General features: G+C 38.3%; 1 protein-coding gene across 10 annotated transcripts in view; it reads right to left on the minus strand.

The window, feature by feature from the left end:
* ATP8A1 (ATPase phospholipid transporting 8A1) overlaps nt 1-27,317 on the minus strand; it is a 260,638-nt gene that overhangs the window by 137,567 nt on the left and 95,754 nt on the right. For 5 of the 10 annotated variants that reach the window (XM_070068174.2, XM_089327161.1, XM_089327158.1 and 2 more), the window contains 8 exons: nt 27,146-27,311; nt 24,986-25,113; nt 21,395-21,472; nt 20,364-20,452; nt 14,934-14,978; nt 2,727-2,799; nt 2,238-2,343; nt 767-849 (listed from right to left, as the gene is read on the minus strand). In XM_070068174.2, the coding sequence (XP_069924275.1) occupies nt 767-849; nt 2,238-2,343; nt 2,727-2,799; nt 14,934-14,978; nt 20,364-20,452; nt 21,395-21,472; nt 24,986-25,113; nt 27,146-27,311 (768 nt within the window). The remainder of the gene's footprint in view (nt 1-766; nt 850-2,237; nt 2,344-2,726; nt 2,800-14,933; nt 14,979-20,363; nt 20,453-21,394; nt 21,473-24,985; nt 25,114-27,145; nt 27,312-27,317) is intronic. The other 5 variants (XM_089327160.1, XM_089327162.1, XM_089327159.1 and 2 more) reach the window with 1 other exon arrangement.

Raw genomic sequence — 27,317 nt, forward strand, 5'->3', positions numbered from 1 at the left:
AAGCCTGCTGGGACCAGAACTTCTCAAAGGCAGCTATGTCTAGAAGACTGTGGTGCAAGGCCATTTTTTGCCGCCTATAAGCGAGGTCTCTTTTGCTGGCTATAAGCGTGCTCTCCAAAGGGTGCACACAGAGGCTCTTAAAATTGCAAATGTCTATGTTCAAGATGAAACTGAATTCTACTTGGGCAAGGCATGTGCCCATGTGTACAAAGAACAACACAGTGACTCCTGGTGGCAAACCTGAGTAACCTGGGGAAGGGTCCCCCGTGCTCAGGGAAACGGTGGCATGCTTCATGCAGAATTCCGAGACAACCCTGCTGCAAACACCGTTCGATACAGAACCCATGTGATACTTGTACCCCTCAAGGCTTTAAACTACTGAAAAGTAAATAAAAAGAAATGGAACCATTTTCTTTGAAAAGAAAGTTGGCCCTAATACTTGCTTAACCCAACACTGAAATAGAGTAATATTGAGAATATGGGGTGGGTTAAGCAAAAGGGAGCAGGTTCAGGAGAGATACCCCCTCAATGCGCAACACAGAAATTCAACAGACAGACCTAAAACTGATGAATGAAACACAGATCAAGAATCGTGCATTTTTTTTTAAATAAGACATGTATAAATGACTAAGGAAATGGCCAAAAAGACAGAAAATGGTTGCTTCTGGGATGGGGGCTTCTATTTCAAATAAGCCTACTGGTTCCTTTTTGAATCTAGGCATGTGTATTACTTTGGTTAAAATGAAACTTAAAAAAAATAACTTACTGAATCTATAATCACTGAGTCAGGTGTTCTTCCAGTGAAAACAAAATTCAATTGCTTGGCTGCTCTGACCAACGCACCCTCATCTGTTTCAGGAAAACAAGTGAAAGCAAATATATAATGGGAAAAATTATTCCAAATACAATAGAAAGATATTTATTTAATGCAGTTTTGTTTAAATTCTTTTTATTCTATCTTCTGTTACTGAAGCCCATTTCTTTTTCAATTACATGGTAATGCTGAAGGAATGAAGAAACAATCTTACATGCCTGAGACACGTAGATGTCAGAGTAGTATTTGCGAACATTAAGTCTGTTAGTCATTCCTTCCTAAGGATAATGTAACTGTGCTGCTTTGTCCAGCATATTCTCTATAAAATCTTTCTAAAATGCCTTGTTTTATTCTTTTCCACCAAAAAGTTAAATATAGATAACTAATACTACCAATTGAGGAATTCACATATGTTTAAATGCTTTATATATATGTTTCATACATGTTAATTACTTCTGTCATGGCAGTGTATAAAACTTTCCTTTGCTGAGGTGGGTATGGAATAAGAAAACATTTACTTAGTTCCTGTTTGCATGGTTTCTAGTCTAAACATATGAGAAGTAACATTTCTTAGGCTTTCTAGGAATTTGGCATAATCTACAAGTCACAGGTACTAACTAGTTTAGAATGTGGTTTAGAAGCATTTGCATGTAACAAATTTCTCCAAAGTTTTTTCCTTCTTTCCTAAAATTTTACAATGGTCAAATTGATAATCTACCCAACTTCATACAGAAAATATTTAAAACTAAGCCTAAATATTAAATAAGTGTAATTATATTGATACGTGTACTAACAAATATTTTATTAAATTCCTTTAAATACGTCAAACTTTCCTCACTCAACAAAAAGCTCCATATCATTTTCAAAGGGTAAGCCAAACTGTGTTCTGAAGCCACAGATGAGGGTGCCTCAAAAAATTCATGGGAAATGTAGCTACAAGACAAGTTTGTTTTCATACAAAAAACCTTTGCAAGCCGTGCACAGTTGTTTTGCAATGCACAGTTCCATGAACTTACTGAAGATCACATACACACTCATTATTTTTAGGTGAACAGATCTTCCTTTTCCAGTATGCCTGCCTTCACACACAGTTTATGACTGACAGCTTATGTTTAATTATTTACAAGGAAGAGAAAAATTACGCTTAAATAAAATATCCCTTTTTCCACTTGTGTGAATTTTATTATTCAAATTCCTATATAACTTATGTTCCACGCCAGCAATTACACATACAAATCTATGTATTTAAACATATGTTTTTCATCTGGAAAGTCAAAGTTTTTCTAATAAAACATTTTTAAATCTAAAAGTCATAATCAATTTGGCTATCTTACTTTTTCAAATTAAATCGAATTTTTCTAGCAGTCCTGAATGTTGCAACGATTTTCCCCAGAAACATATTTCACAATTGCTTTCTTTGTACCTGGAGATGCTGCTTGATAAATAATCTTCTCCCCCTCACGCTCAGGGACTGCTGTGTGACACACTGCCATCATTGTGAGAAATTCACAGATGATAGGTGCAGTTGGCTGAGAAACACACATTAGTTTAGCCTTTTCATGTAAATGTTTTGACATCAATGATAACAATATTACATCATGTACAACTATTAAGAACGTAGCTGTTAGAAATTGGGATATGGGGTAATAGCCAACTCAGAAGCAAAAATCAGTTATGAAGAAAACATTTTTACTCAAATTATTCATTTGTGTACTTTCTCATTCACTTTTTCAACATTTATACAATCATGAATACATGCTGGACAAGTAAAAAGAATTTTGTAGCAACAGATATTGATAATTATTAAAAATGATCATGAAAGTAAAAAATATATAAACCTGAAAGACAATTCAGAGTAACATTCATTAGTTTTCATTCATTACTAAACAGATATTAGTTTTATGCTGCTTACATGGTTATTTTGGAGATTTTCCAGCAAGGATGAGTCACTAAATGTTTTTTCATCTCCAAACTGTGAGCTCTGCCTAGGGGTAAAAAAATGAAGCAAACTTGGTTCACTTATATACAAGTCTTCTGATGTATTTATAACTTGATTTTAAAGTAAATTGTTTTACCTGCAAACTTTTAGTCAATCAAACACAATTTAAACAAAAAGTTTTTAATTGTAATTTTTATAGGTTACAAAGAATCTCATCAAGGTCCACGTGTCAAATATCAAGACCTTCATATTTTAAAGTCAGAACCCTTGAGAAGAATGAATAGTGAAAGAGAATAGAATTTGAAACAACAGAACACATGAAGTATTGTCAATGAAATATTTCTCCCAAAAGTCAAAGAAGCTTAAACATTTATAATAAAATACATCTTAATTTGCATGCAATAATTTAGTCTGTTACTTCTCAGAAGTATAATAAAATATATATTTCTTAGCATGCAATAATTAGTATTCTCAAAATATCACCTGTAGGCAGTTGAACACATCATCATCATTACTACTATGGCTCTGGTTTCAAAGACGGAGGAAAAAAACCTAAAAACTTTTAAATGATTTATCAATGGGTAGACAGAAAAAAATTAAATTTCTCCTCCAATTGTTATCATTTATTAAAAATAGATTATCGCTTTGAACTTTATAAAAATTTTTATTATTAAAACACATTCATTGGGGACAGTATTGTGGTGCAGCAGGTTAAGCTGCTGCCTAAAATGGCATCTCTTATGAGCACTGGTTTGATTTCTGGCTGCTCTACCTCCAATCAAGCTCCCTATTAATATACCTGGGAAAGCACAGGTGATGGTCCAAGTACTTGGGCCCATGCCACTCATGCGGCAGACCCAGACTGAGTTCCAGGCTCCTGGCTTCAGCCTGGCCCTGCCCTGGCAATTGTGGCCATTTGGGGTGTGTACTGGGAGACAGAAGATCTCTCTCTAACTCTGCCTTTTAAATAAATAAAATCTTTTTTTTTTTCCTTTTTTTTTTTTTTTTGGACAGGCAGAGTAGACAGAGACAGAGACAGAGAAAGGTCTTCCTTTTCCGTTGGTTCACCCCCAATGGCCGCCACGGCCAGCGCACCATGCTGATCCGAAGCCAGGAGCCAAGTGCTTCTCCTGGTCTCCCATGTGGGTGCAGGGCCCAAGCACTTGGGCCATCCTCCACTGCCTTCCCGGGCCACAGCAGAGAGCTGGACTGGAAGAGGAGCAACCGGAACAGAATCTGGCACCCTGGCCGGGACTAGAACCTGGGGTGCTGGCGCCGCAGGTGGAGGATTAGCCTATTGAGCCGCAGTGCTGGCCATAAATAAAATCTTGAAAGTATTTATTAATAGTTCATAGTTATACTACCTTACTTATTTGTACTACACTTGATCATAGCCAAAAGGCCGAGAAGCGATACCTTATTTATTTGCTAGATAAACTGATATGTCAAAGATATTAACAGTAACATTTTGTATGAGGAAGTCTATTTCATTCCACAGACTTCCAGACTAAAAGCCTTAATAAACCTAAACATGCCTTATTAATCTCATCAGTAACTTTCATTTCATAAATCAGTTAACATAACTGACACAACTTTCAAATGTTTTTATAATTGAGAAATTCTAGATATGCAATTGAAATATTTACATGAACATCTTCCACTTTCTGTTCCCCAATGAAGGTTTCCACAAATGATGATGATAAATATAAGAATTCTCCCAAAAAGTAGCTTCTTTTCCAAGATCATAAAAAAACATAAGTCATCCTCTAATCAGACAGCTGGGCTTGGTGAACTAGGAATGGAGCTCCCACCACCACACTCAGCAATCTCATGGAGCAGTTACTTGTCATAAAAATAAACAAATAAAGCTAGGAAGCTCATGTCATTAAAAATAAGAACCAGCTGTATTAAAAGTAAAAACAATAAACTGTCAGTTGACAAAAGTGCACGAATTTAAAAACTATTTACATATAAAATATAAGCCAACATCAGCACTTATCAAAATTTTCATAGAAATTTCTAAGTGGCACATTGTTCACAAAGAGACAGAGACATTGTGGTGTTTCCCAAGAAGCAATAAGGCAGGGCATGTGACTGTTAAGCAGAGGAACAATGAACATGGAAGCCCACAAAGCCATAACATTATAGCTTCTTGAGCGGCTGGGTCTAGCGGTTGAGGTGTCCATGTCCCACATCCGAGTGCCTGAGTTCAATTCCTGGCTCTAGCCCCTGACCCTAGCTACCTGCTAATGCAGAGAGACCCTGGGAGACTGGGGTGATGACTCACGTTATTGGGTTCCTAGTACCCATGTGGGAGACCTGGATGGAGGCTCCTGGCTTTGGCTCAATCCAGTCCCTGCCACTGCTGGCATTAAAGGAATGAATCAACAGATGAGAACTTTCTTGTTCTCTTTTCTGCTTCTCAAATACAGAAATAAAATATTCAAAAAAGCTATGATACATTGCAAGTAATTACTTTCTGATAATTATTCTTCAAAAATGAAGAATCCGACAGCAAAAACATCAAGAGAAAATCCATTAAGTTATGACTGAATTAGTAATAGTAGCCTGCATACATTATAGTACAGATCACAAAATTTTTAAAACTCAAGGTTCTTGTCTATATGACAGCCATCAGAAAAAAGGAAAATGAAAATTGGATCCATACTTTCCACTTTAAACCAAAATAAACTCCAAATGGATCAAAAATTTAATAAAAGTATTAAAGATATAGGGAAATTGAAAGAAATCATTTGGGAGTGAAAAAGGTATCATATATAAGGGTCTTTACACCAGACACAGAAAGACAAATACTGCATGTTCTCCCTTATATGTGGGAGCTGAAATTAAAGAAAAGAAAAAAAAATCAAAAGCAAAAAACCAAGAAGTAAAGAAAGGCCTGTGTGTATCAGTACTGCTGCAAAAAAGTTTTGTGAAACTTCGCTTTATATCTTTGTCAAACCAATGGTTAAGAATGTTACGCTACTATAGTTTTAATGATCTGCAATTACTTAAAAATTTATTGTATACGGTGAAACGGTCATTTTTCCATTCAATCATTGTTTATAACTGTTCCCTATATTCCCATTAAACTAGGATCTTTTATCTTTCTTCTTGTTAAACTTCTTATTTGGTGAAGCCCTTTTACTGTAATATAAATTTAAACTATGTTATCTCAAAAACTAAGAAAGGAAAGAAAGGGAGGGAGGAAGGGAGGGAAAGTAGAGAGGGAAAAGGAGGGTGGGAAGGAATATCATTATAGTCTTAGAATTATATCTAAGGCCCATGAGAGTCTCACAGGCATGGAAAGCCATGACATGGTGGCAAAGACAATCTATATGAAAGATCCTGGTGAACAAGACCCCAGCAGAAGGAACAGGCCATCAAGGAGGGAGGCGCCTTTCTCGGAAGGGAGGGAGGTGCCTTTCTCGGAAGGGAGGAAGGAACCTCCACTGTGATACGGCCTTGACTAAACAAGTTCAGAGTTGGTGAACTCAAGGGGCTTCCATAGCCTAGACAGCTCATGGCAAGAGACTCGGGTGACTGCTGACTTCATCAATAAGAGTGCCAATTGTTAAATCAACAACGGGAGTCACTGGGCACATGCTCCCCACGTAGGATCTCTGTCCTTAATGTGTTTTACTATGAAACTTAAAAACAACACTACTAGTCAAACAATACACTATACCTTGTGCGGTTGTGTGAGGGCAGCCTGTTGAAATCCTTGCTTAGTGTATACTAAGTTGATCTTCTGTATATGAAGGTAATTGAAAATGAAACTCGATGAAGGGCGGGATGGGAGAGGGAGTGGGAGAGGGGAGGGCCACGGGAGGGAGGGAGGTTGGAGGGGGAAGCCATAATAATACAAAAGCTGCACTTTGTAAATTCACATTTATTAAATAAAAAAAAGAAATAAAAAAAGCCACTCTTCCTAATAAATTCCATTCTAACAAAAAAAAAAAAAAGAATTATATCTATGAACAATATTGAATCTGTCAAAAACATTTTTTAAAAAGTTCATGGAAGAAAGAATCTAAAGATAAGCTTATTTTGGTGAAAAAAAGTTGAATGTAAATGAGGTGTTTTTTGTAAAGTTTATGTAGAATACATACTATGAAAAAAATGTGAAGTAAAAATCTTTTGTACCAAAACAGACATCTTTTAATTCCATTTTCTATGAACTCTTTGAAGAACCCTCATGTAACTTAGAAAACAAAATAGTTAAATCTTACCAAATAAGTAATTCTGCATGGAAAAAGCTACTGCAAGCAAAGTGAGAGTCAAATGACAAGCTGGGAAATAACATTTCCAACTTATAAAGATTAATTCCCATGACTTAAAAGGAACTCATACAATTCAATTAAAATAATGATAGTACAGTAGAAAATGAACAACTTTTATAAACACAGTTCAACAGAAGGAGCACAAATGGCTTTACATGTATAGTCCATCTTACAAAAAGAGAAGTGAAATATAAACTTATCAATATAATGAAACTAAACTTTGACAATCTGTGTTGCTTTGCAAACAGTGAAGACATATTACTGGTGAGACCGTAACTTGGTATAATTTCTAAAGTGCAACTGAGGCAATAATTCAAATCCTATGACCTTGTTATTCTAGCTGTAGGAATTTATAGAATTTACCTAGTACAAAATGCTTCATGTACAAATGTTCTTTGTAGCACATGTACATGTTTTTGTAGCACTTTTTTTTTTTTTTTTTTACAGGCAGAGTGGACAGAGACAGAGACAGAGACAGGTCTTCCTTTTCCGATGGTTCACCCTCCAGTGGCCACTGCAGCCAGTACGCTGCGGCCAGTGCACCGTGCAGATCTGAAGCCAGGAGCCAGGTGCTTCTCCTGGTCTCCCATGTGGGTGCAGGGCCCAAGCACTTGGGCCATCCTCCACTGCATTCCCGGGCCACAGCAGAGAGCTGGCCTGGAAGAGGAGCAATCGGGACAGAATCTGGTGCCCTGGCCGGGACTAGAACCCGGGGTGCCGGCGCCGCAGGTGGAGGATTAGCCTATTGAGCCGCGGCGCCGGCCTGTAGCACATTTTAAATGGCAAAAGATCAGAAATTATCCAAAACTCTATTGGTATGTTGCTTAAAAAATTCGTGGTGTATTTGCATATTAAAATATTATATACAGGAGCCAGCACTGTGGCATAGTGGGTAAAGCTGCCACCTGCAACACTGGCAAGGTGCTGGTTTGAGTCCCAGATGCTCTACTTTGGATCAAGCTCCCTGATAATGGCCTGGGAAAGCATCATAAGATGGCTCAAGTGCTTGGGCCCTTGCCATCCACATGGGAGACCCACAAGAAGCTCCTGGCTCCTGGCTTTGGATCCAGCCAGCTCCAGCCATTACGGCCATTTGGGGAATGAACCAGCGGATGAAAGATTGATATTGATCTCTGTCTCTCCCTTTCTCTGTAATTCTGCCTCTCAAATCAATAAATAAATCTTAAAAACAAGAATATTATATACGAAAAAGTCAGCTCTTTATGGGATATGGACAAATCTTAAGCATTATTGTTAACTGAAAAGCCAGTACAAAACAGTGTGAACAATATGCTTCACTTTTTGTAAAAATATGAGAGGGTCCAGTGCTGTGGCATAGTGGGGAAAGCTACCGCTTGCAGTGCCAGCCTCCCATATGGACACTAGTTTCAGTCCCGACTGCTCCACTAATAATCCTGCTCTTTGCTATGGTATAGGAAAGCAGTAGCAGATGGTCCAAGTCCTTAGGCCCCTGCACCTATGCAGAGACCTGGAAGAAGCTCCTGGCTCCTGACGCAGCTCCGGCCGTTGCGGCCATTCTGGGGAGTGAACCAGTGGATGGAAGACCTCTCCTCCCTCCCTCCTTCCCTCCCTCTGCCTCTGCCTCTGCCTCTCTAACTCTGCTTTTTTCTTTTCTTATGCTAAGATTTTATTTATTTGAGAGGTAGAGTTACAGATAGTGAGAGGGAGAGACAAGAGAGAAAGGTCTTCCATCCGTTGGTTCACTCCCCAAATGGCCACAGTGGCTGGAGCTACGCTGATCTGAAGCCAGGAGCCAGGAGCTCCTTGGTCTCCCATGCAGGTGCAGGGGCCTAAGGACTTGGGCCATGTTCTATGGCTTTCCCAGGCCATAGCAGAGAGCTAGACTGGAAGAGGAGCAGCAGGGACTAGAACTGGTGCCTATATGGGATGCCGGTGCCGCAGGCAGAGCCACTGCACCGGCCCCAATTCTGCCTTTCAAATAAATAAATATTTTTAAAAAACGAGAAAAAAATAAACATGTATATATTTATAGAATATATCTGGAGGGATACCCCTGGCCTGCGTTATATTGGTTGTGTTCAGGAAGGGAATTGTTAAGACTGGGAAGGGGGAAAACTTTGTCCTTTTTACACCTTTGGAATTTGTAACACTGACAAGCATTACGAACTTAAAAAGATCAAATTTAAATTCAATACAAGCATAAAGTCTATGTCAGTCTCCTGAAATATATGCAAGATGTCAATGGAATTAAAAGGTCTGGTTAGTTTTCAGCTTCTAGAATGTGATGATGCGGGGCTCCAAGACTCAGTGGCTCGCAGGCACCGGATGCAGGCAGCTCCGTAGCTTGAGAAGGAGTCATTCCAGCTCTGTGACTTGATCAGCACGGTCGAACCTTTCCTCTTTCCTCTTGGAAGAAGCAGGTTTGACGGGCACTTCAAGAACGCTGCTCACAGCTCCTGTCCTGCCTTCACCTCTGTCCCATGCTGGCCTTAGCTTTTCTCCTGCCCTCCACATTCCCCTGACATTCCTCACGGACAGCGGGAAGGGAACATTTCCTTTGCCTTCTTTGCAGAAGTCCAGCTTAGGGCTGGTGAGAAGCCTCCAGTGTTGTGTGGAACTCGTGAGCTGCCAGGCGGCAGGCCCTCAACATGTGTCTATGGCTCCGGGGAGTACGCTTTCTGTTGTCCACTTTGCTGTCCAAGTGTGTCAGGTTAATCTTCCTCTGGGTGCAAAGCTACAGAATTTTAAAGCAGATCTCGATTTCTTCTTCAGTTGCTATAAACAAAAGGAACCAAGGGGGACCACTGGGCAGAGGGAGTTCTAGCATTGAGGCAGCGATGCAAAGGCAAGCACAGGCAATGCTCTCGGGCTGGAACTGCATAGAAACCCTTGTGTGAGGGTTATCATTCATGTAATCCATGAGATCTGGACCAAGCGTGGGTTATGCGCACACTCTACCACCTGAAGGTGCGTAAGGATTATTTTGTGCAACTGTTTCATGCCGTGGAGAAACCCAACACTCTGAGCACTCATCATTCCTTTATATTTAAAAATTTAAAATTATTTATTTTCAAGGGAGAAAGAAAAGGGAAAGGGGGAAGAGAGTGAGCGAGTGCGCTCCCATTTGTTTGTTCACTCCCCACATGCCAGCAGCAACTTGAGCTGAAGCTGGGAGCTCGGAACTCAGTCTAGGTTTCCCACATAAGTGGCAGGAACCCAATTAATTGACACCTTAGTGCTGCTTCCCAGGGTCCGCATTTGCAGAACAGGGTCAGGAATCAAACCCAGGTATTATTATACGGGATGCAGGCATCCCTGTAGGCTGAATGTTCATTTCTATGATTTAAAAAAAAAAAAACTATCATAATTGTGATACCAGAGTAGAGGTACGGGTTTCTTTTTCTCTCTCAGGCACTGAAACTGATGAAACACATCAGGTCTCTGTCTTCAGCCTCTTCTATTTTCAAGGCCAGGTGAACACAGGCCATTGACACATGCTTAATGGAATGCTTCACAAAGGACTTTGGTAGAAAAGAACCATGGGAACAACACCTGCCTGGTAGCCACCTGCAGTAGGCAGAAGGGTTTGCTGGCCACCTGGATGAGCTCAGAGCCCACCCAGTGGAGGTCAGACTGTTGAGCCTGCTGCAGGAGGCAGCTGCGGAAGGTGATGAGCACCGTGGGCTACAGCCTGGGCCCCATCAGCACCTGTGTGTCCCAGGAGACGTCTCCCTAACTCCTGAGCCTGAGGGAGCCACCGCTGCCATGGGGGCTTACGATACTTTTTTTTTTTTTTTTTAATCATCTGTACTGCCTTTCAATGGCACTATTAGTTCTGAATCAAAATTCTTTGGAAGGTGATTTAATTTTTTGAAACAAATTTGATATTCAGAATCAAGTTGAGTCAAGTCCAAGAATATGAACAAGGGATTGATTTCAATAAACATTTTTGCTAGAAATTATTTTGGCCAAAATGATAAGGTCCAGTTTCCCATGTGACTCAAAGTATTTCTGAAGGCAGTTACAGAAGCGGAGTCCCAAAACCATTCTGTGAAACTGCTGCATCACTGGAACAAACAATTACCTGACAGGATGACTGCTTTAGAGACTAACACTAATTTGGATGTGTTAGATCTCATTATTGCAGTACAATCACACTGGAAGACTGTTTTAGTAAGCCTAGCTTTTGCAGAATACATACCATTTATTCCACATATAATTATAACCCAGAATGAAATGAGACAACAAATAAGACCAGAAAACAGAATCCGGCATTGTGGTGTACTAGGTTGGGCCACTGTCTACAATGCTGGCATCCCATATGGACACCGCTTCAAGACCCAGCTGCTCTACTTCTGATCCTGCTCCCTGCTAATGTGCCTGGAGAAAGCAGTGGAAAATGGCCCAGCTATTTGGGCCCCTGCCACTCACATAGGAGAACTGGTAGAAGTTCTTGGCACTGGCCTGGCCCAATCCATTGGTACCATATGGGGAGTGAACCAGTGGATTAAAGATATTTCTCTTTCTCTCTCTCTTTCTCCTTCTCTGTGTGTAGCTCTTTGAAATTAAAAAAAAAATTTAAATAAGACCATAAAACAGAAAAAATTCCATCTAATGAAATCGTGCTACTAGAAACCACATTGAATGACTAAGTACAACACACTTGATAGTAATCCTTCTGGAGAATCTCCCTCATTAGTGCAGACTTAAAAAAATCAGAAAGAATAATGTGAAAAAAACAGAAAAATGGCAATGGAATTACAGTTTCGGAAAATAAGCATATCTCATGGCTACATGGGATACTGAGAATAAACAGACCTTTTTTTTCAATCACCCAAAATTATCAATTTAGAGAATGGCACATTTTTAATAGAAGTGAATTAAACGGTGAGGTGATATGTTAGCTTATGGTTATTGGCAAGAGCAAGAAAACAGTTTTGAAGTGGCTAATGGTTAAGGATAACTTTATCTTGGTAAACTACTTACATATTTAAGAGTATAAAGCTATAGCCATCATCCAATTATTTTTAATGTCAACAGAATATGCTTAAAAGAGTTAATACATTATAGGTTTCCCTTCAAACTGGTCTAAATGTAAATACGTAATCTTTCAAAATAAATAAATAGTAATTTACAAATATTTAAATGCTCAATATTATGTGTTCTTTTTACTTGCTATTTTTCTCATGAGTACTGGTTTAAGTAGGGTAATAAAATAAATAAATATAGATGGTGAATTTTATATATGGGAACCAACGAACTTTACACTGAAAGGTGAAAATGCTAAGCAGCCAGACTGGAATGCACTTTCAGAATCTGGATTTATGTGGTATCTGCACTCTACTCCTGAAGACCAGCAGCCTGAAGACACAGTCAGAGGCCGAAAGCACAGGATCCAACCAGGGTCACATGTGATCTTGGTTTCACTGGCAATATGAAACTAATGAATAAGGTTGGCAAGTAGAAAACATGAATTTGCAAAGTTATGCACCCCTGTGTTAACTTTCCTTAAGTCAGTCAGTTAAGCTCCTCATGCATCTCCTGCTCTGTTCAATAGCATAAGAAATTTACTGAAATAAATTCCAGGTTGAAAAATACTAAATTCAACAGAGAAAAAAATAAATGGCTTCAAAACTGCAAAGGTACCTTGTGCTCTAAAAGCAGATATTCTTCAAAGTTCTTAAAGTAGGATGCACTCACTGTCGCCAGCACATATTTTATAATCAGATTGATGGAGGTTTTAATTCTGGCTCCAACATTAACTAGTTGTATTCTTTGGGGAAAATGCTTATTAGCTTCTGCCTAAATTTTACCAAGTTTCAAATGCCAACTATGTCATGACTATTAAGCGAGAGCCGTAAGATTTAATATGCACTTTTGGATTACTGTGGTCAGATCTGTTCCAAGTGTTTTAAAAACAGAACTCATTTAATCTTTACAACCTCCAGAAGATGTGGTTAACATTATTATTCTTCTTTCTCCAGGGAGGTAAGCAACTTGTTCAAGGGTACCAGTAGGCCCAGAATACGGATTTCAGTGGTCAGAATCTAAAGCCCAGAATCTTGCCCACTCCAGGTGACCCAGGATACCACATGACCCAGGACACAGCAGAAGCTCAAGAAGTATTTGCTCCTTCATCTTCACAGGCCCAAGGCAATTACTTTATAAGAGGAGAATTGAAGTGTATATTTAAAAATAGAGTTCACTTTGTTATAAAGGTAGCAAAAGCATTCCCTAGTGTTTCACTTTGAAAATCATGAATATCTTAGTTTATATGTAAATGCAAGTGGAAACAACTTATGAAAAAGCTGGCATTTTTTACTTGGAGTTACTTAGCTTGGATTATCAGTATTATGTTTTCCACAAAGGGTATTTTATAAAAGCAAATTATTAAAATAGGTAAAATAACATCCCCTCTTTTCAACAATGATAAAGGTCATGAAATAACTTTTATTGAAAGAATATTTGAAGTGATTTGCGTGAACATTATTAACATTTTGACTCAACTGTAAGAAAAAAAATATAGTGAAGGTAATTTTCTTCTCTTAGGAAGAACTCAGTTATCTTTCCTAGAGAAAATGTGTATCAATTCTCCACCAATGAGCACTGTTCACAGTGAACAGAATTATGTTAATATTACAGGAAAGCAAGAATAACAGCAACACATACACGTTCCCCAAGTTACAATGATTCAACATAAAGTTTCCAACTTCACGATGGATTTATAGGAATGTAAGTCAGGGAGCAGCTGCAGGCAAAATTTCAACCACATTCTCATGGAATTAATAAAGGTGAATATATACTACATTAAATTGGAATTATCTAGCAACAGTTAATGATTCACCACATTTAAGAAATACTGAAATTTATTTAGTTGTGTGTGGGTGTCAAAACATATGACGCCCCAAGCAACGAACATGTGATGACTCATCAGCTGCCACACAAACTAAACAGCTGCTTCTGCCACTAACCCTGGGCATGAGGTTTCCTCAGAAAATCCTTACCATATTGAGATAAATTCCAGGTTGAATAATATTAAGAAATGCTACTGGACTTCAATAGCTACTAGAAATATGACTAAATCATAAAACACATTTGCAATCAAAAAATAAAAATGTAACCACCTATAAAGCCTAAATATTTTCTAAAGTCATCCACATTAAAGGAACCCATTTTCTCAAACTTTGTTTGCTATCAAATCATGGTGAATTATAGAAATATCAAGCTAAAATTATTCAATTCTGGATGAAAATGTGAATCTTTGGAAGAGGGGATATTTAAGGTAAAGTAAAACAAACCAAACCCTCCAGCAGTATAAAGTTAAACCTGCAAAATTCTGTGTTAAACAAATCTAAAATTAATCTTGTTACTATGACCTCTAGTCCCTGGTAGCACAGTCTTCCAGCATTTCTCCAACATTTCATTTAAAAATAGTCATTTTGTAGTCTCCAAAAAGACTTATTAAAATAATAAAAGCAAATGTAAAAGGAAAATTCCATTACTTGGCTTTGTTTCAGTAGCATCTTTCTGCAGCTCTGCAGGGTACATAAATAGTGACAGAAGGTGGCAGTGCTGAGCTAAAAAAACCATAAAGCACCAGGTGCTGTAACTGAAATCTTAGGTAGTTCACAGCCCAGAGAGGCTGGAGTAGATCATTATAGACTTTATCATAAATAAATGATAGGAAACTCCAGCGAGCTTAACCCTTACAATAAATGTTTATGAAATGTGCATAAAGGTTACTCAATAGAAACTCAGAGATATTGAATGCATTTCGAGAAATACGTGATTTACAGCACTGTCACCCAACGTGGTCAGCAAGGCTTTTTCAGAAGCAGTGAAATGTGTCTGACAAAATAACAGGACGTGAACCTTTTAAAGAGATCAGTGAGACAGAAAGATGCATGCGGCTTACCATTCATCAGGAGAGCAGCCATAATCCTCAGGCTCGGGGACATGGCTTCCGGGAGCAGGAGAGGGACAGAGAGAGGGGAAGCAATCACGGGAAAGCAGGAGACACAAAGCCACAAGTGAGGGAAGGACTAGAAGATGGGGCCTCCGCAAAGTTAAGAAAATGAACTTTTAGCTGAATCTGAAAGAGTGGCAGTTAGTGCAGTTAGTAGAACATGATTTATGGAAACTAAGCAGGTTTACAAAAGTATCCTGTACCTGGGTAGTCAACTTGCCTTTTTATCACAGAATGTACTGATTTTACATACAGAATTCAAGATTTGGTAGGAAATATACAAGCACATGCTAAAGCCAATGGACAATTAATCATATAACCACATAGGTTATACATAAAAATGTTCTAATCCAACATGCATGCTAATACCTAGGAACAAATTATGACACTGATAAAATCTTTCAAATATGATTTAGAAGTAACTTCGGCCACCATGAGAGGATGGCTCCTTTAACAGTTAGTACATTAAAGTAAAAGCTAACTGCATTGCTATAATTAAATTGAACTACATTTAAAAAGATGAACTGATACTCAAAAATCTTTACCTAAGCATATTTTACCCATTAGAGTATTCTATATCTTGATAGGAAACATATTCATCGGTACTTTCTTTAATTTCACCCATCAACTCATTTCAGCACCAGGAAAGTCTGATGTATTCATTTCAAGCGGTCAGTCATGTATTTAGCCGTAAGAGGCCTGTAATACATGACAGAGCAAATTTCCTTGCTCCTATTTCTTTGATTATATATGATCATTCAATTGTTTTCCACTAAATAACATTTATTAGATAAAGGTGGGGTTTAAAAATGCAGAGTTAAGTACAAACGTAAAATCACTGTTATTTCTTAAAAATACATAATAAACTTTGTTGAAAATTTGTGAGATTCTTTTACTCCCTAAATGTCCATGCCACTCATTGTCCTTTTATCAATCTGGCCATCACATGGACCTCATCATCCCACTTTCAAAACATTAAAATGTCTCCAGCACGTCACTCCCATCACAAGGGAGACCATCCCTTTTTCCTCATTATTCTCTTCCCTTCCAAAGAAAGGGCTTTTGTATGTGCTTAAGAGGAAGAGTTAACTAAGCCTCTGCAGGCCGGACTCGCAGAGAAGGAGCTGGCTTGCTACAAAGCTCTGTGGAAACTGGCTGCAGCCCAGTCACTCTGATCAGCCTCCAGGGTGAGATCCCGCCTCTGGACTGCGGGAGGGCTTAGTACTACCCAAGCAGCAAATGCTATGCCAACATTCTGCCAAGTTGCACTGGTATTTTGCTCTAGCCCCTGATCTCATACCAAGGGAGAGGCCGATGCTTCCTAAATCATGTCGCTTATAAGTCCCAGAGTTCAAGGGTCAGAATGTCTCTCCCCAAGTCTGCTGTAGCCCTGACAAAATGCTGAAAGATATCCAGTGCGATGAGCTGCAGTGGCTGACGCACTGTGCCTGCTCCTGTCCCTGTGAGTTTCCTTGTGAGAGCTGTTTCAGCAGTTTTCATGTCTATGTGCTATATGCGTGATTTGCCCTTGGAGATTTCAGTGCTATTATATCTGCCTGGTAAATGCTTTGCTTAATCAAATTCTTTTTACATCTCAGCTCAAGGAGCGTTTTCTTAGGGAGCATTTCTTGACCTTCTTGATGAGACCAAATCTCCCACCAGAAACTGACACAGACTGTTGGACTCTGTTGGGATTTTAAATCTGTCTGTCTGATTACCTTATTAGCATCCACTGATCCCTACTTAGACTAAAAATTTTAGGAGAGTGGGAACCATGTGAACTTTTACTGATTACTGGATCTCCATCATCTAACAAAGTATCACTTACTGAGAAGGATACCAATCTATGTTTGTTGAGGTATGTGGATAAATAAGTGGATGATATTTATTAGCATTTACCATCAGTCATGGTAAATCGTTGTGGTAACTTGCTTGCTGTAATCTGGACCATGAGACTAAGTGTTGCAATAACTGTGAGGTTTCTCATGGTGAATCTCCCCAGGGTTAGGGAAGTAGGCTGTCCTTTCAGCATCTTGCTATATTGTCAGTGAATCTATTCATGTACCACATTCACATATAGAGATTGCATAAGAACAGTCATTCTTCTTAAAAGGGAAAATGTAAATGATATGTTTCAAATACTAATACCTTGCCCACACACACTTAGTGATGCTTAAAGAGTTTCTTTCTTAAAGCCTCAGAGATTGGTAAGCCTCATTCAGTTCAATCTATCAGCAAGGTCTAAATTATTGAAAAAGATGACTTGTAGGACTGTATCCCAGAATCTTCACTGCTTTAAGAATCCAAACTGCCAAACATAAAAGCTTCTTACATATTCCTGGTATGCAAGTAACTGTGAAACACTTGACTTCTTCTTACAGGATATGATTTGCTAAAATGAAATTTTGATCATAAATGTTTGACAATGGAACTTCTAGCTTGTAATAATTTAAATTTATAAATGTTATTACAATTCATTTACATTTAACTACTATTGTCTCATAGGAAGATCTAATGAAACAGTTTAATACAGTTGAAATGTAACACAAAGTTGATCTCTACAAATCATCATCATTGGCAACTATGTGCAAATCTTTTTGTTTGCCTATCATGAATTGAAAAGGGCAATCCTTGGTGCAGAGGTTAAATTAAATGAGAGAAAATTCACTAAAATTAAAATTTGAAGCATTATTTTAAGTGTTAAATATTATCTTCTTACAAAATAAAGAACACACAGAACTAGCTAATAGACTGCACTATCAGGAGGCTTGTCCTTCTAGTTGATAAAAAGCAACAGGATTCACCCTTGACTCTCTAGAGGAAAACAGCTCTATCTTACCTCTTAGAAATGCTGCAGAACAATCAGCTCTGACCCCGTACTCTAAAGGCATTTATCTGTTGGTGTATAAACACTGCCTTACCCTCTCCTGTTCTGTTTTCGTGGGGCAGGCACAGAGAAACACTTCTCTTTCTTTTGCTGGAACTGAAGGTGCATGAACATAATAATTCCCCATATTAGATTATCCAACACTGCAGTGGGGCAAATGAGTGGCTGTTAGGCTCCTATAACCCACGGGAAGTCCCCTCCAAAAGGTGGTTGACAGTAATTGCTCTCTCCCATCTCTGCCCCTGGAGACTGGCTGGACTCAAGCAGCAATATGGTGCTTTGCACTGCACACATAAGTGCAATCAGGAGACCCCATTTCTCCAGAGCCTTCACACACCCAAAACTCTATAGTGCCTGAAATCCAACGTCCCCTAGGATGTGTCAGGTGGGGAGGTTGAGCAAGCATTCCGTCAGGGTCAAGGTAGCCTACAAGCACATGCACAAACAATGCAATTACTGGGAGCAGTTTAGCAACTAGCTTTACTCCACACAGTTTCCAGTATTCTTGAAAACATGACACAACATCCGAAGAGGAAACCTTTCTGTTTACACGGTCGAACTTTGCAAACAAAGAATTTTTGTTTCCTATTTCTAAACACGTCAGAGCTTCATATCTGAAGAAGGATCTTTGAGACTGCCTGGTCTCCCCCCTCATTTTAAGGAATCGGTAATATCTGAAAAGGAATTGCTAGAGCCACATGAATCTGAGACAAAGCCAGACTCGTGCCTTGTGACAGCACTGCGTCATCAATGTTACTTCCCCAAGAGGAAATTGGTTTCACTGGCAACTTAACGTAAATCCTTTGATCAAACCCACCCAATCTTCTCAGGACCATCAATGATGACTTCACCAACAGACATAGGAAGATCACTGATGTTTAGAATGCCTGCCTAGGATTTATTTAAGAGCCTGTTCCAAGAATGAGGAAAGACCGGATAAAATGCAGAAGGAAGAGACTAGATCTCGTTTCAGCTTTCCGTTCTGATAATTTCACAAGCCCTAACTACCAATTGGAAGAACTTGTTTATTCAATTGGAAACTAGACAGAGGAAAAAAAAAACAAAACCAGGATGTCAGTTATTAAACAGGCAACCCTAGAAATAATATTTGTGAATAAATGTAGAATCTGTGTAAAAACAAACATCAAAATCTGAAATAAATGTATAATAGACAATCTCCAGGATTACAATAGACCTTTTCTCTTCTCTTCTGGAATACCTGTGGGTGGAACAGGTAAGCACAAGATGTCAAAATGTATGGCAACTCTCCTGCTCTGGAGAGTGGGGTGGGGGGAAGGCATTGGCAGATTTTCAGATAAAGAGGAAGATGCAAAATAACATCCAGCCCTGGAAACCATAGCAGGCTTCCTAAATCCACTGTCTGCCTTCACATTCCATCACCTGTCTTTGTAAACTTTATTTTCATACAGAGTTTGAAGTGATTTTTAGTCATACTCTCTCCAAACACAAGGAACAAGGAGATCTGCCTCTGTCTATTTTCTCTGCAGACACTGTATGTAGCAGTACTCATCTACTTCTGGAATTTTCCACGAAATTTATTATTTATAATTTTAACCAAGGCATTTTTGAAATTCAACCTTGCTTTTTTTAATAGTGCTGTACTGCATTAAGAGAGAGGGTGAATGGGTGTGAGCCAGAGAACCAAAGCACATGTCCATGCTTGTGTGATCAGGAGGTCGATGCTTAGTGGACTCACTTGTGAATAAGGCTAATGGCAAATCTGACAGCTGCCCAGTGGTCAATCCATCAGGAGGGTGTTTCACTCCTTTATATCATGTCCTATCTAGAGAACATAGAAACTGATTTTCTCACATGGCTCTGTGAGTACTTCATAGAGAAGGCTTCTGAAGGGTGCAGACAAGCACTCCTGGAAGTAGGAGTATGTTGGGGGGGGGGGGTACAGAGCATGCCCATTCTGAAGGCCAGGACAACCTGGGAAATGCTGTGGTAGTATTCCTTAGCCTTCAGGGCTAAGAATTCCAGGTCCCTAACTCCTCCCTGTCATCAGAATTTTAGACTGCTCTTTGACTGCAGAGAGGAACAATGACAGAAGTAAACAAAAAATAAACAAAACAAAACAAAAACCGGCAAAGGGACAACTGTGAGAAAAACAATCTTTTGGCTTGAATGCTGCCCAAAGCCTGACTGCGTGTTCTTACCACATCCAAGCTGTACTCTCAACTTTATGGCAGTGCAAAGGGAAATAGAAACAAAACAGAGACCTGCAGCAACACCCCAGGCAGTGAGAAATTACTGGTCAGTGCACCCATCTCATGTCATTCGCAGAGAAAACAAGACCAAAATACAGACTATAAAGTATACAAACATCCTGGAATGAAAAAGCTGCTTTCCGGATTCAAAAAGCCCCGAACACAGCAAACATCTTCTACCAAGAATTCCCCAATGTACCAAACTGTCCACACTAATTAAATGTGTGTTTCATATTCTAATTAAAGGAAAAAAACACTCACCCATAAGCAACTCCTGCTATGGTACACTTCTTAAATTGCATTACGTTGCATGTCAAGGTGCCAGTTTTGTCAGAAAATATGTATTTAACCTAAAAAATTTAAAATTCTACTTAATATTTCAGAAGTTTTTTATGATGGACAAAAACTCCCCTATATTACACTTTTTAAGCAACTGTGTTACATTACAGGGTACAATGAATGCTATTAATTCACTGACTACTTTCTGCAATTCATCAAGGGATATATTTAGCATCTTTTTTTAAGTGTTTTAGTAATAAATTATTTCATATATGGGTACTAAAGGCTACTGTGATATTAGGAAAACCAGACATATAGAACTATTCCTTAGTGTGCTCTGAATTCCTACTAGAAAAGCCACTGCCACACTTAATATTTATAGAGCATAAAACATTTCTCAGTACTTCTCAACATAGCAAGCAATTGTAGAACTGGCAAAAGCTCATGTAATTAACTTCATACAACACTGGAGTTTGTAAGAAAAAGGATAATTCTGGCCTGTTTTTTTTTTTTTTTTTTTTTTGAAAAGAAAAGAGTTAGAAAATGGCAGTGGTACAAAAAAGAAAAATCTTTTTTTTCAGCTAGCATATGCAAACAGATTACAAAATATACAAATGCATGTGAATAATGTAGTTTGAATTATAAATCTAAAATTTCTATTAGACTAGGTTCAAACAGCTTCATTGATGAACTTTTCCTTCCAGATTGAAAGCTCTGAGCAATTCACCATGTTTATAACTCAGTCAGTAGTCTATCTGCTAATAACACTACATTATGAAGGACATTCCTAGGCTTCTGTGCTACTTAACCTTGAGAGCAAAGTCTAGTTTAAATGGCTTTTAAAACTTCACTAAAAATGAAAGTTGTAACACATATTAAATATATTATGGCAGTTACTCAAGTAATGGAAAATTAGGATCTGTCAATTCAACTGAAGCTGCCACAGAGGGCAGAAACTACACCAAATCTGATTTCTATTAACTCAACATAGATGAGCAAGAAATTGAGTTTACCTGGCCAAGTTCCTCATTCAGATTAGATGTTCGGGCCATGGCAGCTGTGTCTGTGGGTTCATAGTGCATGTCAAGATCCTTTAAAAATTTAAATAAATCAGTGACTATAACTGGTAATAAGGAAAAATGTGAAAAACTTAGACAACAATTATTACCTTCATTCATTCTTTAATAAATCCCTGTTTAACTAGTGATATATTTATATATATAAAACCACCCATATTTCTTGCCATCCTTATACTATTTCATTTAATTCCCAGAAAAGTATTCAATACAGAATATTATCTTTCACCAATGGGGTAGAATAGTATGGTAGTTAGAGCCTGTCCCTGGAGTTAGGTAATCCAGGTTTATGATCTTACCACCGTGTTTGGTGTGGGTCACCTGCTGTAAGGCTGAAACAAGGTAGCACTCATAAAGCACTTTTACAGTGTTATCCAGAAGTTAAGTGCTTAATGATATGAGCTAAAAAACAAGTAGACATTGCTCAAGTAATTAGGTCTTGAAACCCCTGCAAAAATTACCTGAGAGCCTATCAATTTGTACTTCGTAAGCAAAGGTTCTTGCACTGTAGATACTCAAAAGCAAAACAAATACATCTCTTAAAAGCCAAACAAAAATGTTTTTGTATTTATCTGTACATGCCTGAGGTTTGACTATATCATCCTACATAATTAGTATTTTCTAGTCAATATTTTATTGACAAGTCAAGGTTGTATTTTATGGACGTTTACAATATCAAATGATAAAGGCAAAAATCTAAATCCTAGCTAATCTCTCCCATGTTTGTTTTGTGAACTAATCAATATCACTTTTGGAAATGGTTATTGAGTTTTTTGTGCCTTGTTTTTAGAGAGAGATGAACTAACTGGGCCATGTTCAGTAAAGAATTAGAATGATTAGAATGGGGAGACAGCTGGAAATCTCATGAAGGAAACGGGGGATGTTTACTTATGGAGAAGAAAGTAGAACAAGCAACATGCAGGGGAGTTCAAATTTTGCAAGACTATCATTGAGCAACAAGATGAAACATTTTCATAATGCATCCATTGGGCAGACCAGCATCAAAGGGAAACAGTTACTAATCTCATTTTCACACAAGAGAGAAGCTGCATCATAAGGGAAGACTAGAATATAAAATCTGTGTATATCACAGAGCTGGTTAAAAAGCATAAACCTACAAATAATTATATAGTTACTTGAAGTGAGTACAAGGGTACTTCAAAATGCTCAGGGAAAACATGTATTATGAAAAAGATCTATGAGTTTCAAAAGCTTTTTGACAAAATAAACTTATCTTTTAATTTCACTTCCACATTTTTGAAGTATTACTTTCAAAAAATTTATTTAAAAATTTTTAAGGTGAACAAATTTCATGTATTTCATTTATTAAGTTTAGGAACACAGTGAAACTTCCCACCCTACCCTCCCTCCAGCCCATGCTCCCACCCTGTCTCCTCCTTGCTCTTATTCCCTCTCTTAATTTTTACAATGATCTGAAGTATTATTTTTGGAAATGCAAAGGAAATGGGGCCAGCATTGTGGCACAGCAGGTAAAGCTGCCACCTGTGATGCCAGCATTCCATTTGGTTGCTGGTTAGAGTCCTGGCTGTTCCACTTCCTATCCAGCTAATGTGCCTGGCAAAACAGTGGAGAAGGCCCAAGTGATCATGCCCCTGTACCCACATGGAGTCCTGGAAGAAGTTCCTGTTTTAGGATCAGGCAAGCGCTGGCCTCTGGGGCCATCTGGGGAGTGAACCAATAGATTGGAGATCTCTGTCTCTCCCTCTCTCTCTGTAACTCTGCCTCTCAAATAAATAAATAAATTTTTTAAAAATAAAAGAAAATGTGAAGGAAAAAACAAAGTGATTGACTAGTTATTTGACATTTATAATAAATTCCCTTAATATCTCTATAAATAAGACCCCTTTGATGTTTTAATTGTATCTGTACACATTTCATTACATAGTTTTTTCTTTTCTTTTCTTTTTTTTTTTTTTACAGGTAGAGTTAGACAGCGAGAGAGAGAGACAAAGAAAAGGGTTTTCCTTTTTCCGTTGGTTCACCCCCTCAAATGGCCGCTATGGCTGGTGTGTTGCTGCCGGCGCGTTGCGACGATCCAAAGCCAGGAGCCAGGTGCTTCCTCCTGGTCTCCCATGGGGTGCAGGGCCCAAGGACCTGGGCCATCCTCCACTGCACTCCCGGGCCACAGCAGAGAGCTGGACTGGAAGAGGGGCAACCGGGACAGAATCCAGTGCTCATATGGGATGCCGGCGCCGCAGGCGGAGGATTAACCTAGTGAGCTGCAGCGCCAGCCTCGTTACATATTTTTCAACAATATATCTCCTATAGGCAGCTTATTTTAGATTTCTAAGTTATACTAACCTTTTATCAATGAGTTAAGAGATTGACAGTAAATAATTCATAAGAAAATGAATAGCTGCAAAAGTATCACCAGTTATATTTAAAAAAACTGAAGATTGTTCAGATCAAAAATTTAAAAATGATTTTAGAAGCACCAAAAATAGCATCAAAATTTCTCAAAAAAATTGAAAAAGGAAAAGTTTCTGGAAGATCAGATCTAAAGATTTATTTAATTTACATAAGTTCAGTAATTTTAACTTTGATGAGAATAAAGCTGTAAGAACATATTTTATTTAAAAAATTTAGGGAGCATGTCTAACACACTTTTAAAAATACTTAAGAAAAAATTAAGAAGAGAAATTCCATGTTTGGTCAAAACTTGTATATCATCTGGAAAAATATACTATAAAGATGAATAAACATGACAATCTAGTTGTTAGCAGTAGCAAATGCAGTATTTTTGTGTAGTGCTTGACTGTTCATGAAGTTCTAGGCTATGTCAAGAAATTCCTTGATCCACACAAACACTATGAGATATTGGGAAGGAATGATTTATCACCTCTATGTTAGTGTCCATAAAATAAGTTTCAAGAAATGACTTGGCAAAGTTCACACACCAGTAAGTTATAATACTGGAACTGCAATCCAGGTGTTTTGATTTTGTGGTTCTCTTCTAGCTCAGGAAACTTTTCCCTAAGATATCTGATCAGTATGAGTGTGATTTTGAGATGAGAGATTTTGTGATAATTATATTAGGCTTAAAAATGTCATCCTGTACTCAATTAAAGGTAGATTTTTTTTTTTTTCCTGAGAAATCTAAAGACTCTATTAGGGCTGGCACTGTGGCATAGTAGGCTAAGTCTCCACTTGCGGCAGCAGCATCCCATATGGTGCCAGTTCAGTTAGTGTCCTGGCTGCTCCTCTTCTGATCCAGCTCTCTACTATGGCCTGGGAAAGGAGTGGATGATGGCTCAAGTCTTTGGGCCCCTGCATCCATGTGGGAGTCCCAGAAGAAGCTCCTGGCTCCTAGCTTCGAATTGGCCCATCTCTGGCTGTTGGGGTCATTTGGGGAGTGAACCAGTGGATAGAAGGCCTTTCTTTTTCTCTCCCTCCCTCCGTCTGTAACTCTGCCTCTGAAATAAATAAGTAAAATACACATACATGCACACACACACACGTGCAAGTACATGCTTAAGGTGATGATAAACTTTAGTAATTCACACTTACCCAATTTATGAAGTACGCCTGGGTAAATTTCACCACTTCTAATGTAACCAACAAGCTGATAGGAATGAGGTTGTTGAAAAGGATAATGAAGGTCAAGAAATTCAGTCCAAAATTATTAGCGCCACCATCTGTTGGGGAAGTTGGGAAATATGTCATTTGCAGTTTTATAATTGATTTGCACCAACAAGAAACTGAGCATAATAGCAATTTTCTATTACAGGCATTCGTAGATAATTTGAGAGGAACACTTTGCTAATAACATGTTAACTGTCAAAAATACCCTTTGAGATATAATTGCATTTCTTGTATTCAGTACAATGTTAATCCTATTAAGAGCTGCATAATAGTACTTGTGGTGAAAATACTATCAAGCATTTTGAATCCCGTTCTAATCAGGAAGTTCAGAGACATTAGGGATAGGGCTTAGGTTTTTCAAAGGTAAAATCTCAGTTGCATAGAGCTACTTTTATATGAATTTTTACTAAATTAAACTATGCTTTAAAAGTAAACCAATGATTGCTTCTTGATCTTTTGCCTAAAATCAAATGTAAGAGCAAACCAAGGAAACAGAAGTAGCAAAAACAATGCACACTGTGTGAGTACTATTGGGGCCTATATAAGTTATTCTCCTGGGTAGGTTTAACTCTTCTTTCTTAATAATGAATATGGCTGGTGCTGTGGCATAGTGGGTAAAGCCACAACCTACAATGCTGAAATCCCATGTGAGTGCCAGTTTGAGTCCTACTTCTGATCCAGCTCCTGGCTAAGGTGCCTGGAAAAGTAGTGGAGGATGGCCCAAGTGCTTGGGCCCTTGCACTCATGTGGGAGACCTAGAAGAAACTCCTGGCTTCTGGTTTTGGCCTGGACCAGCCCCAGCTGTTGTGGGCATTTGGGGAGTGAAACAGCAGATAGAAGATCTCCCTTTGTCTCTCTCTCTTTCTGTCTGTAACTTTGCCTTTCAAATAAATACAATAAATGTTTTAATTTTTTTTAAATGAAAGAAACAGCTCTGTGAGATATACTGTAAATTATATGAAGAAACAAACTGATGGTAGTAGTAACAGTTTTAATGTTGGAATCACAGATCAGTAACTATAAAAACAACTGGGAAAGTTAGATAAATGACAAAAATTTCAAAAATTCGTTTTTGTTACAATATTTTCATAGAATTTGTTTGCATACTTTTGGAAATTAAGTATTTATTGGCTAAGTACTCATCAAATGGAAATGCAAATGTACTTCCTAAAAACATTACATAGCATTAGCACCACCACAGTAAAAGGATAAATGCTCCAAAGGGAAGCTGTTTACCAGTACCTTACCATGACAGGACGATTGTCACCAGAGGAACCACTGCCTTATCGGAGGTCCAGTGGAATTACATTCAGCTGAAATAGTTTTTAAACATGAAAACTGCTTTTTGGTGCTTTATATGTATGTGTATATGTGTGTTGTGTAATTATTCCATTATATATTTAATATATGCAGCTAGACCCTCCATATATTCATTCTATTTCCTTTAATAGTCAAGCATCTATGTTAAAATATTTTTAAAGAATAGTTTTCATGTATATATATCATGTAAATGGCTATACTAAATATTTTATACCACTAGGGAGTGCTCATTTTATTATTAAGGAGTCTGAAATTTTACAGGCTCTAAAGTTTTGTTCATTTTAGTTGAAATCTCATTGAAAAATAAAGATTAAATGCCCATTTATCTTTGGCAATATGTTTTTTTCTTTTCTTTTTAGAACTACATAACAGGTTTGGCATTGTGGTATAACGGGTTAAGCTGCCTGCAATGCTAGCATCCCATGTAAGTGTCAGTTTGATTCCCAGCTTCTCCACTTCCAATCCAGCTTCCTGCTAATATGCCTGGGAAAGCAGCACAAGAGGGCCCAAGTCCGTGGGCTCCTACCATCAACACGGGAGACCTAGATGAAGCTCCTGTCTCCTAATTTGGCCTGGTCCAGCCCTGGCCATTGTGGCCATTTGGGGAGAGAACCAGCAGAAAGAAGCTCTCTCTCTGTAACTACCTTTCAAATAAAGTAAGCATTTTTTCACAAAAGGAATATGTAACATAAATAAGATCAATTGTGAGGCAAACACGTTTTAATGAAAGAAAAAAAGAAGTGCAGTGAGCACTTTGCTGCTTACAGTTTAGGTTGAGATACCAGTCCTTTCCAGAATGCCTTCGATTCCAAATGGCTGAGCCCACAGAACAGACAAGAGACATGGCAATTAAGATACAAAATAGAATCAAAATCTGCACATTTGTGATCCGTTCCACATTTGAGAGCTTAAGCGGTGGACTTGTCGAGTTCTGCAA

This window comes from Oryctolagus cuniculus, chromosome 2 (assembly GCF_051225735.1).
Source record: "Oryctolagus cuniculus isolate XC-2025 breed Fujian yellow rabbit chromosome 2, ASM5122573v1, whole genome shotgun sequence".
Taxonomy (NCBI): domain Eukaryota; kingdom Metazoa; phylum Chordata; class Mammalia; order Lagomorpha; family Leporidae; genus Oryctolagus; species Oryctolagus cuniculus.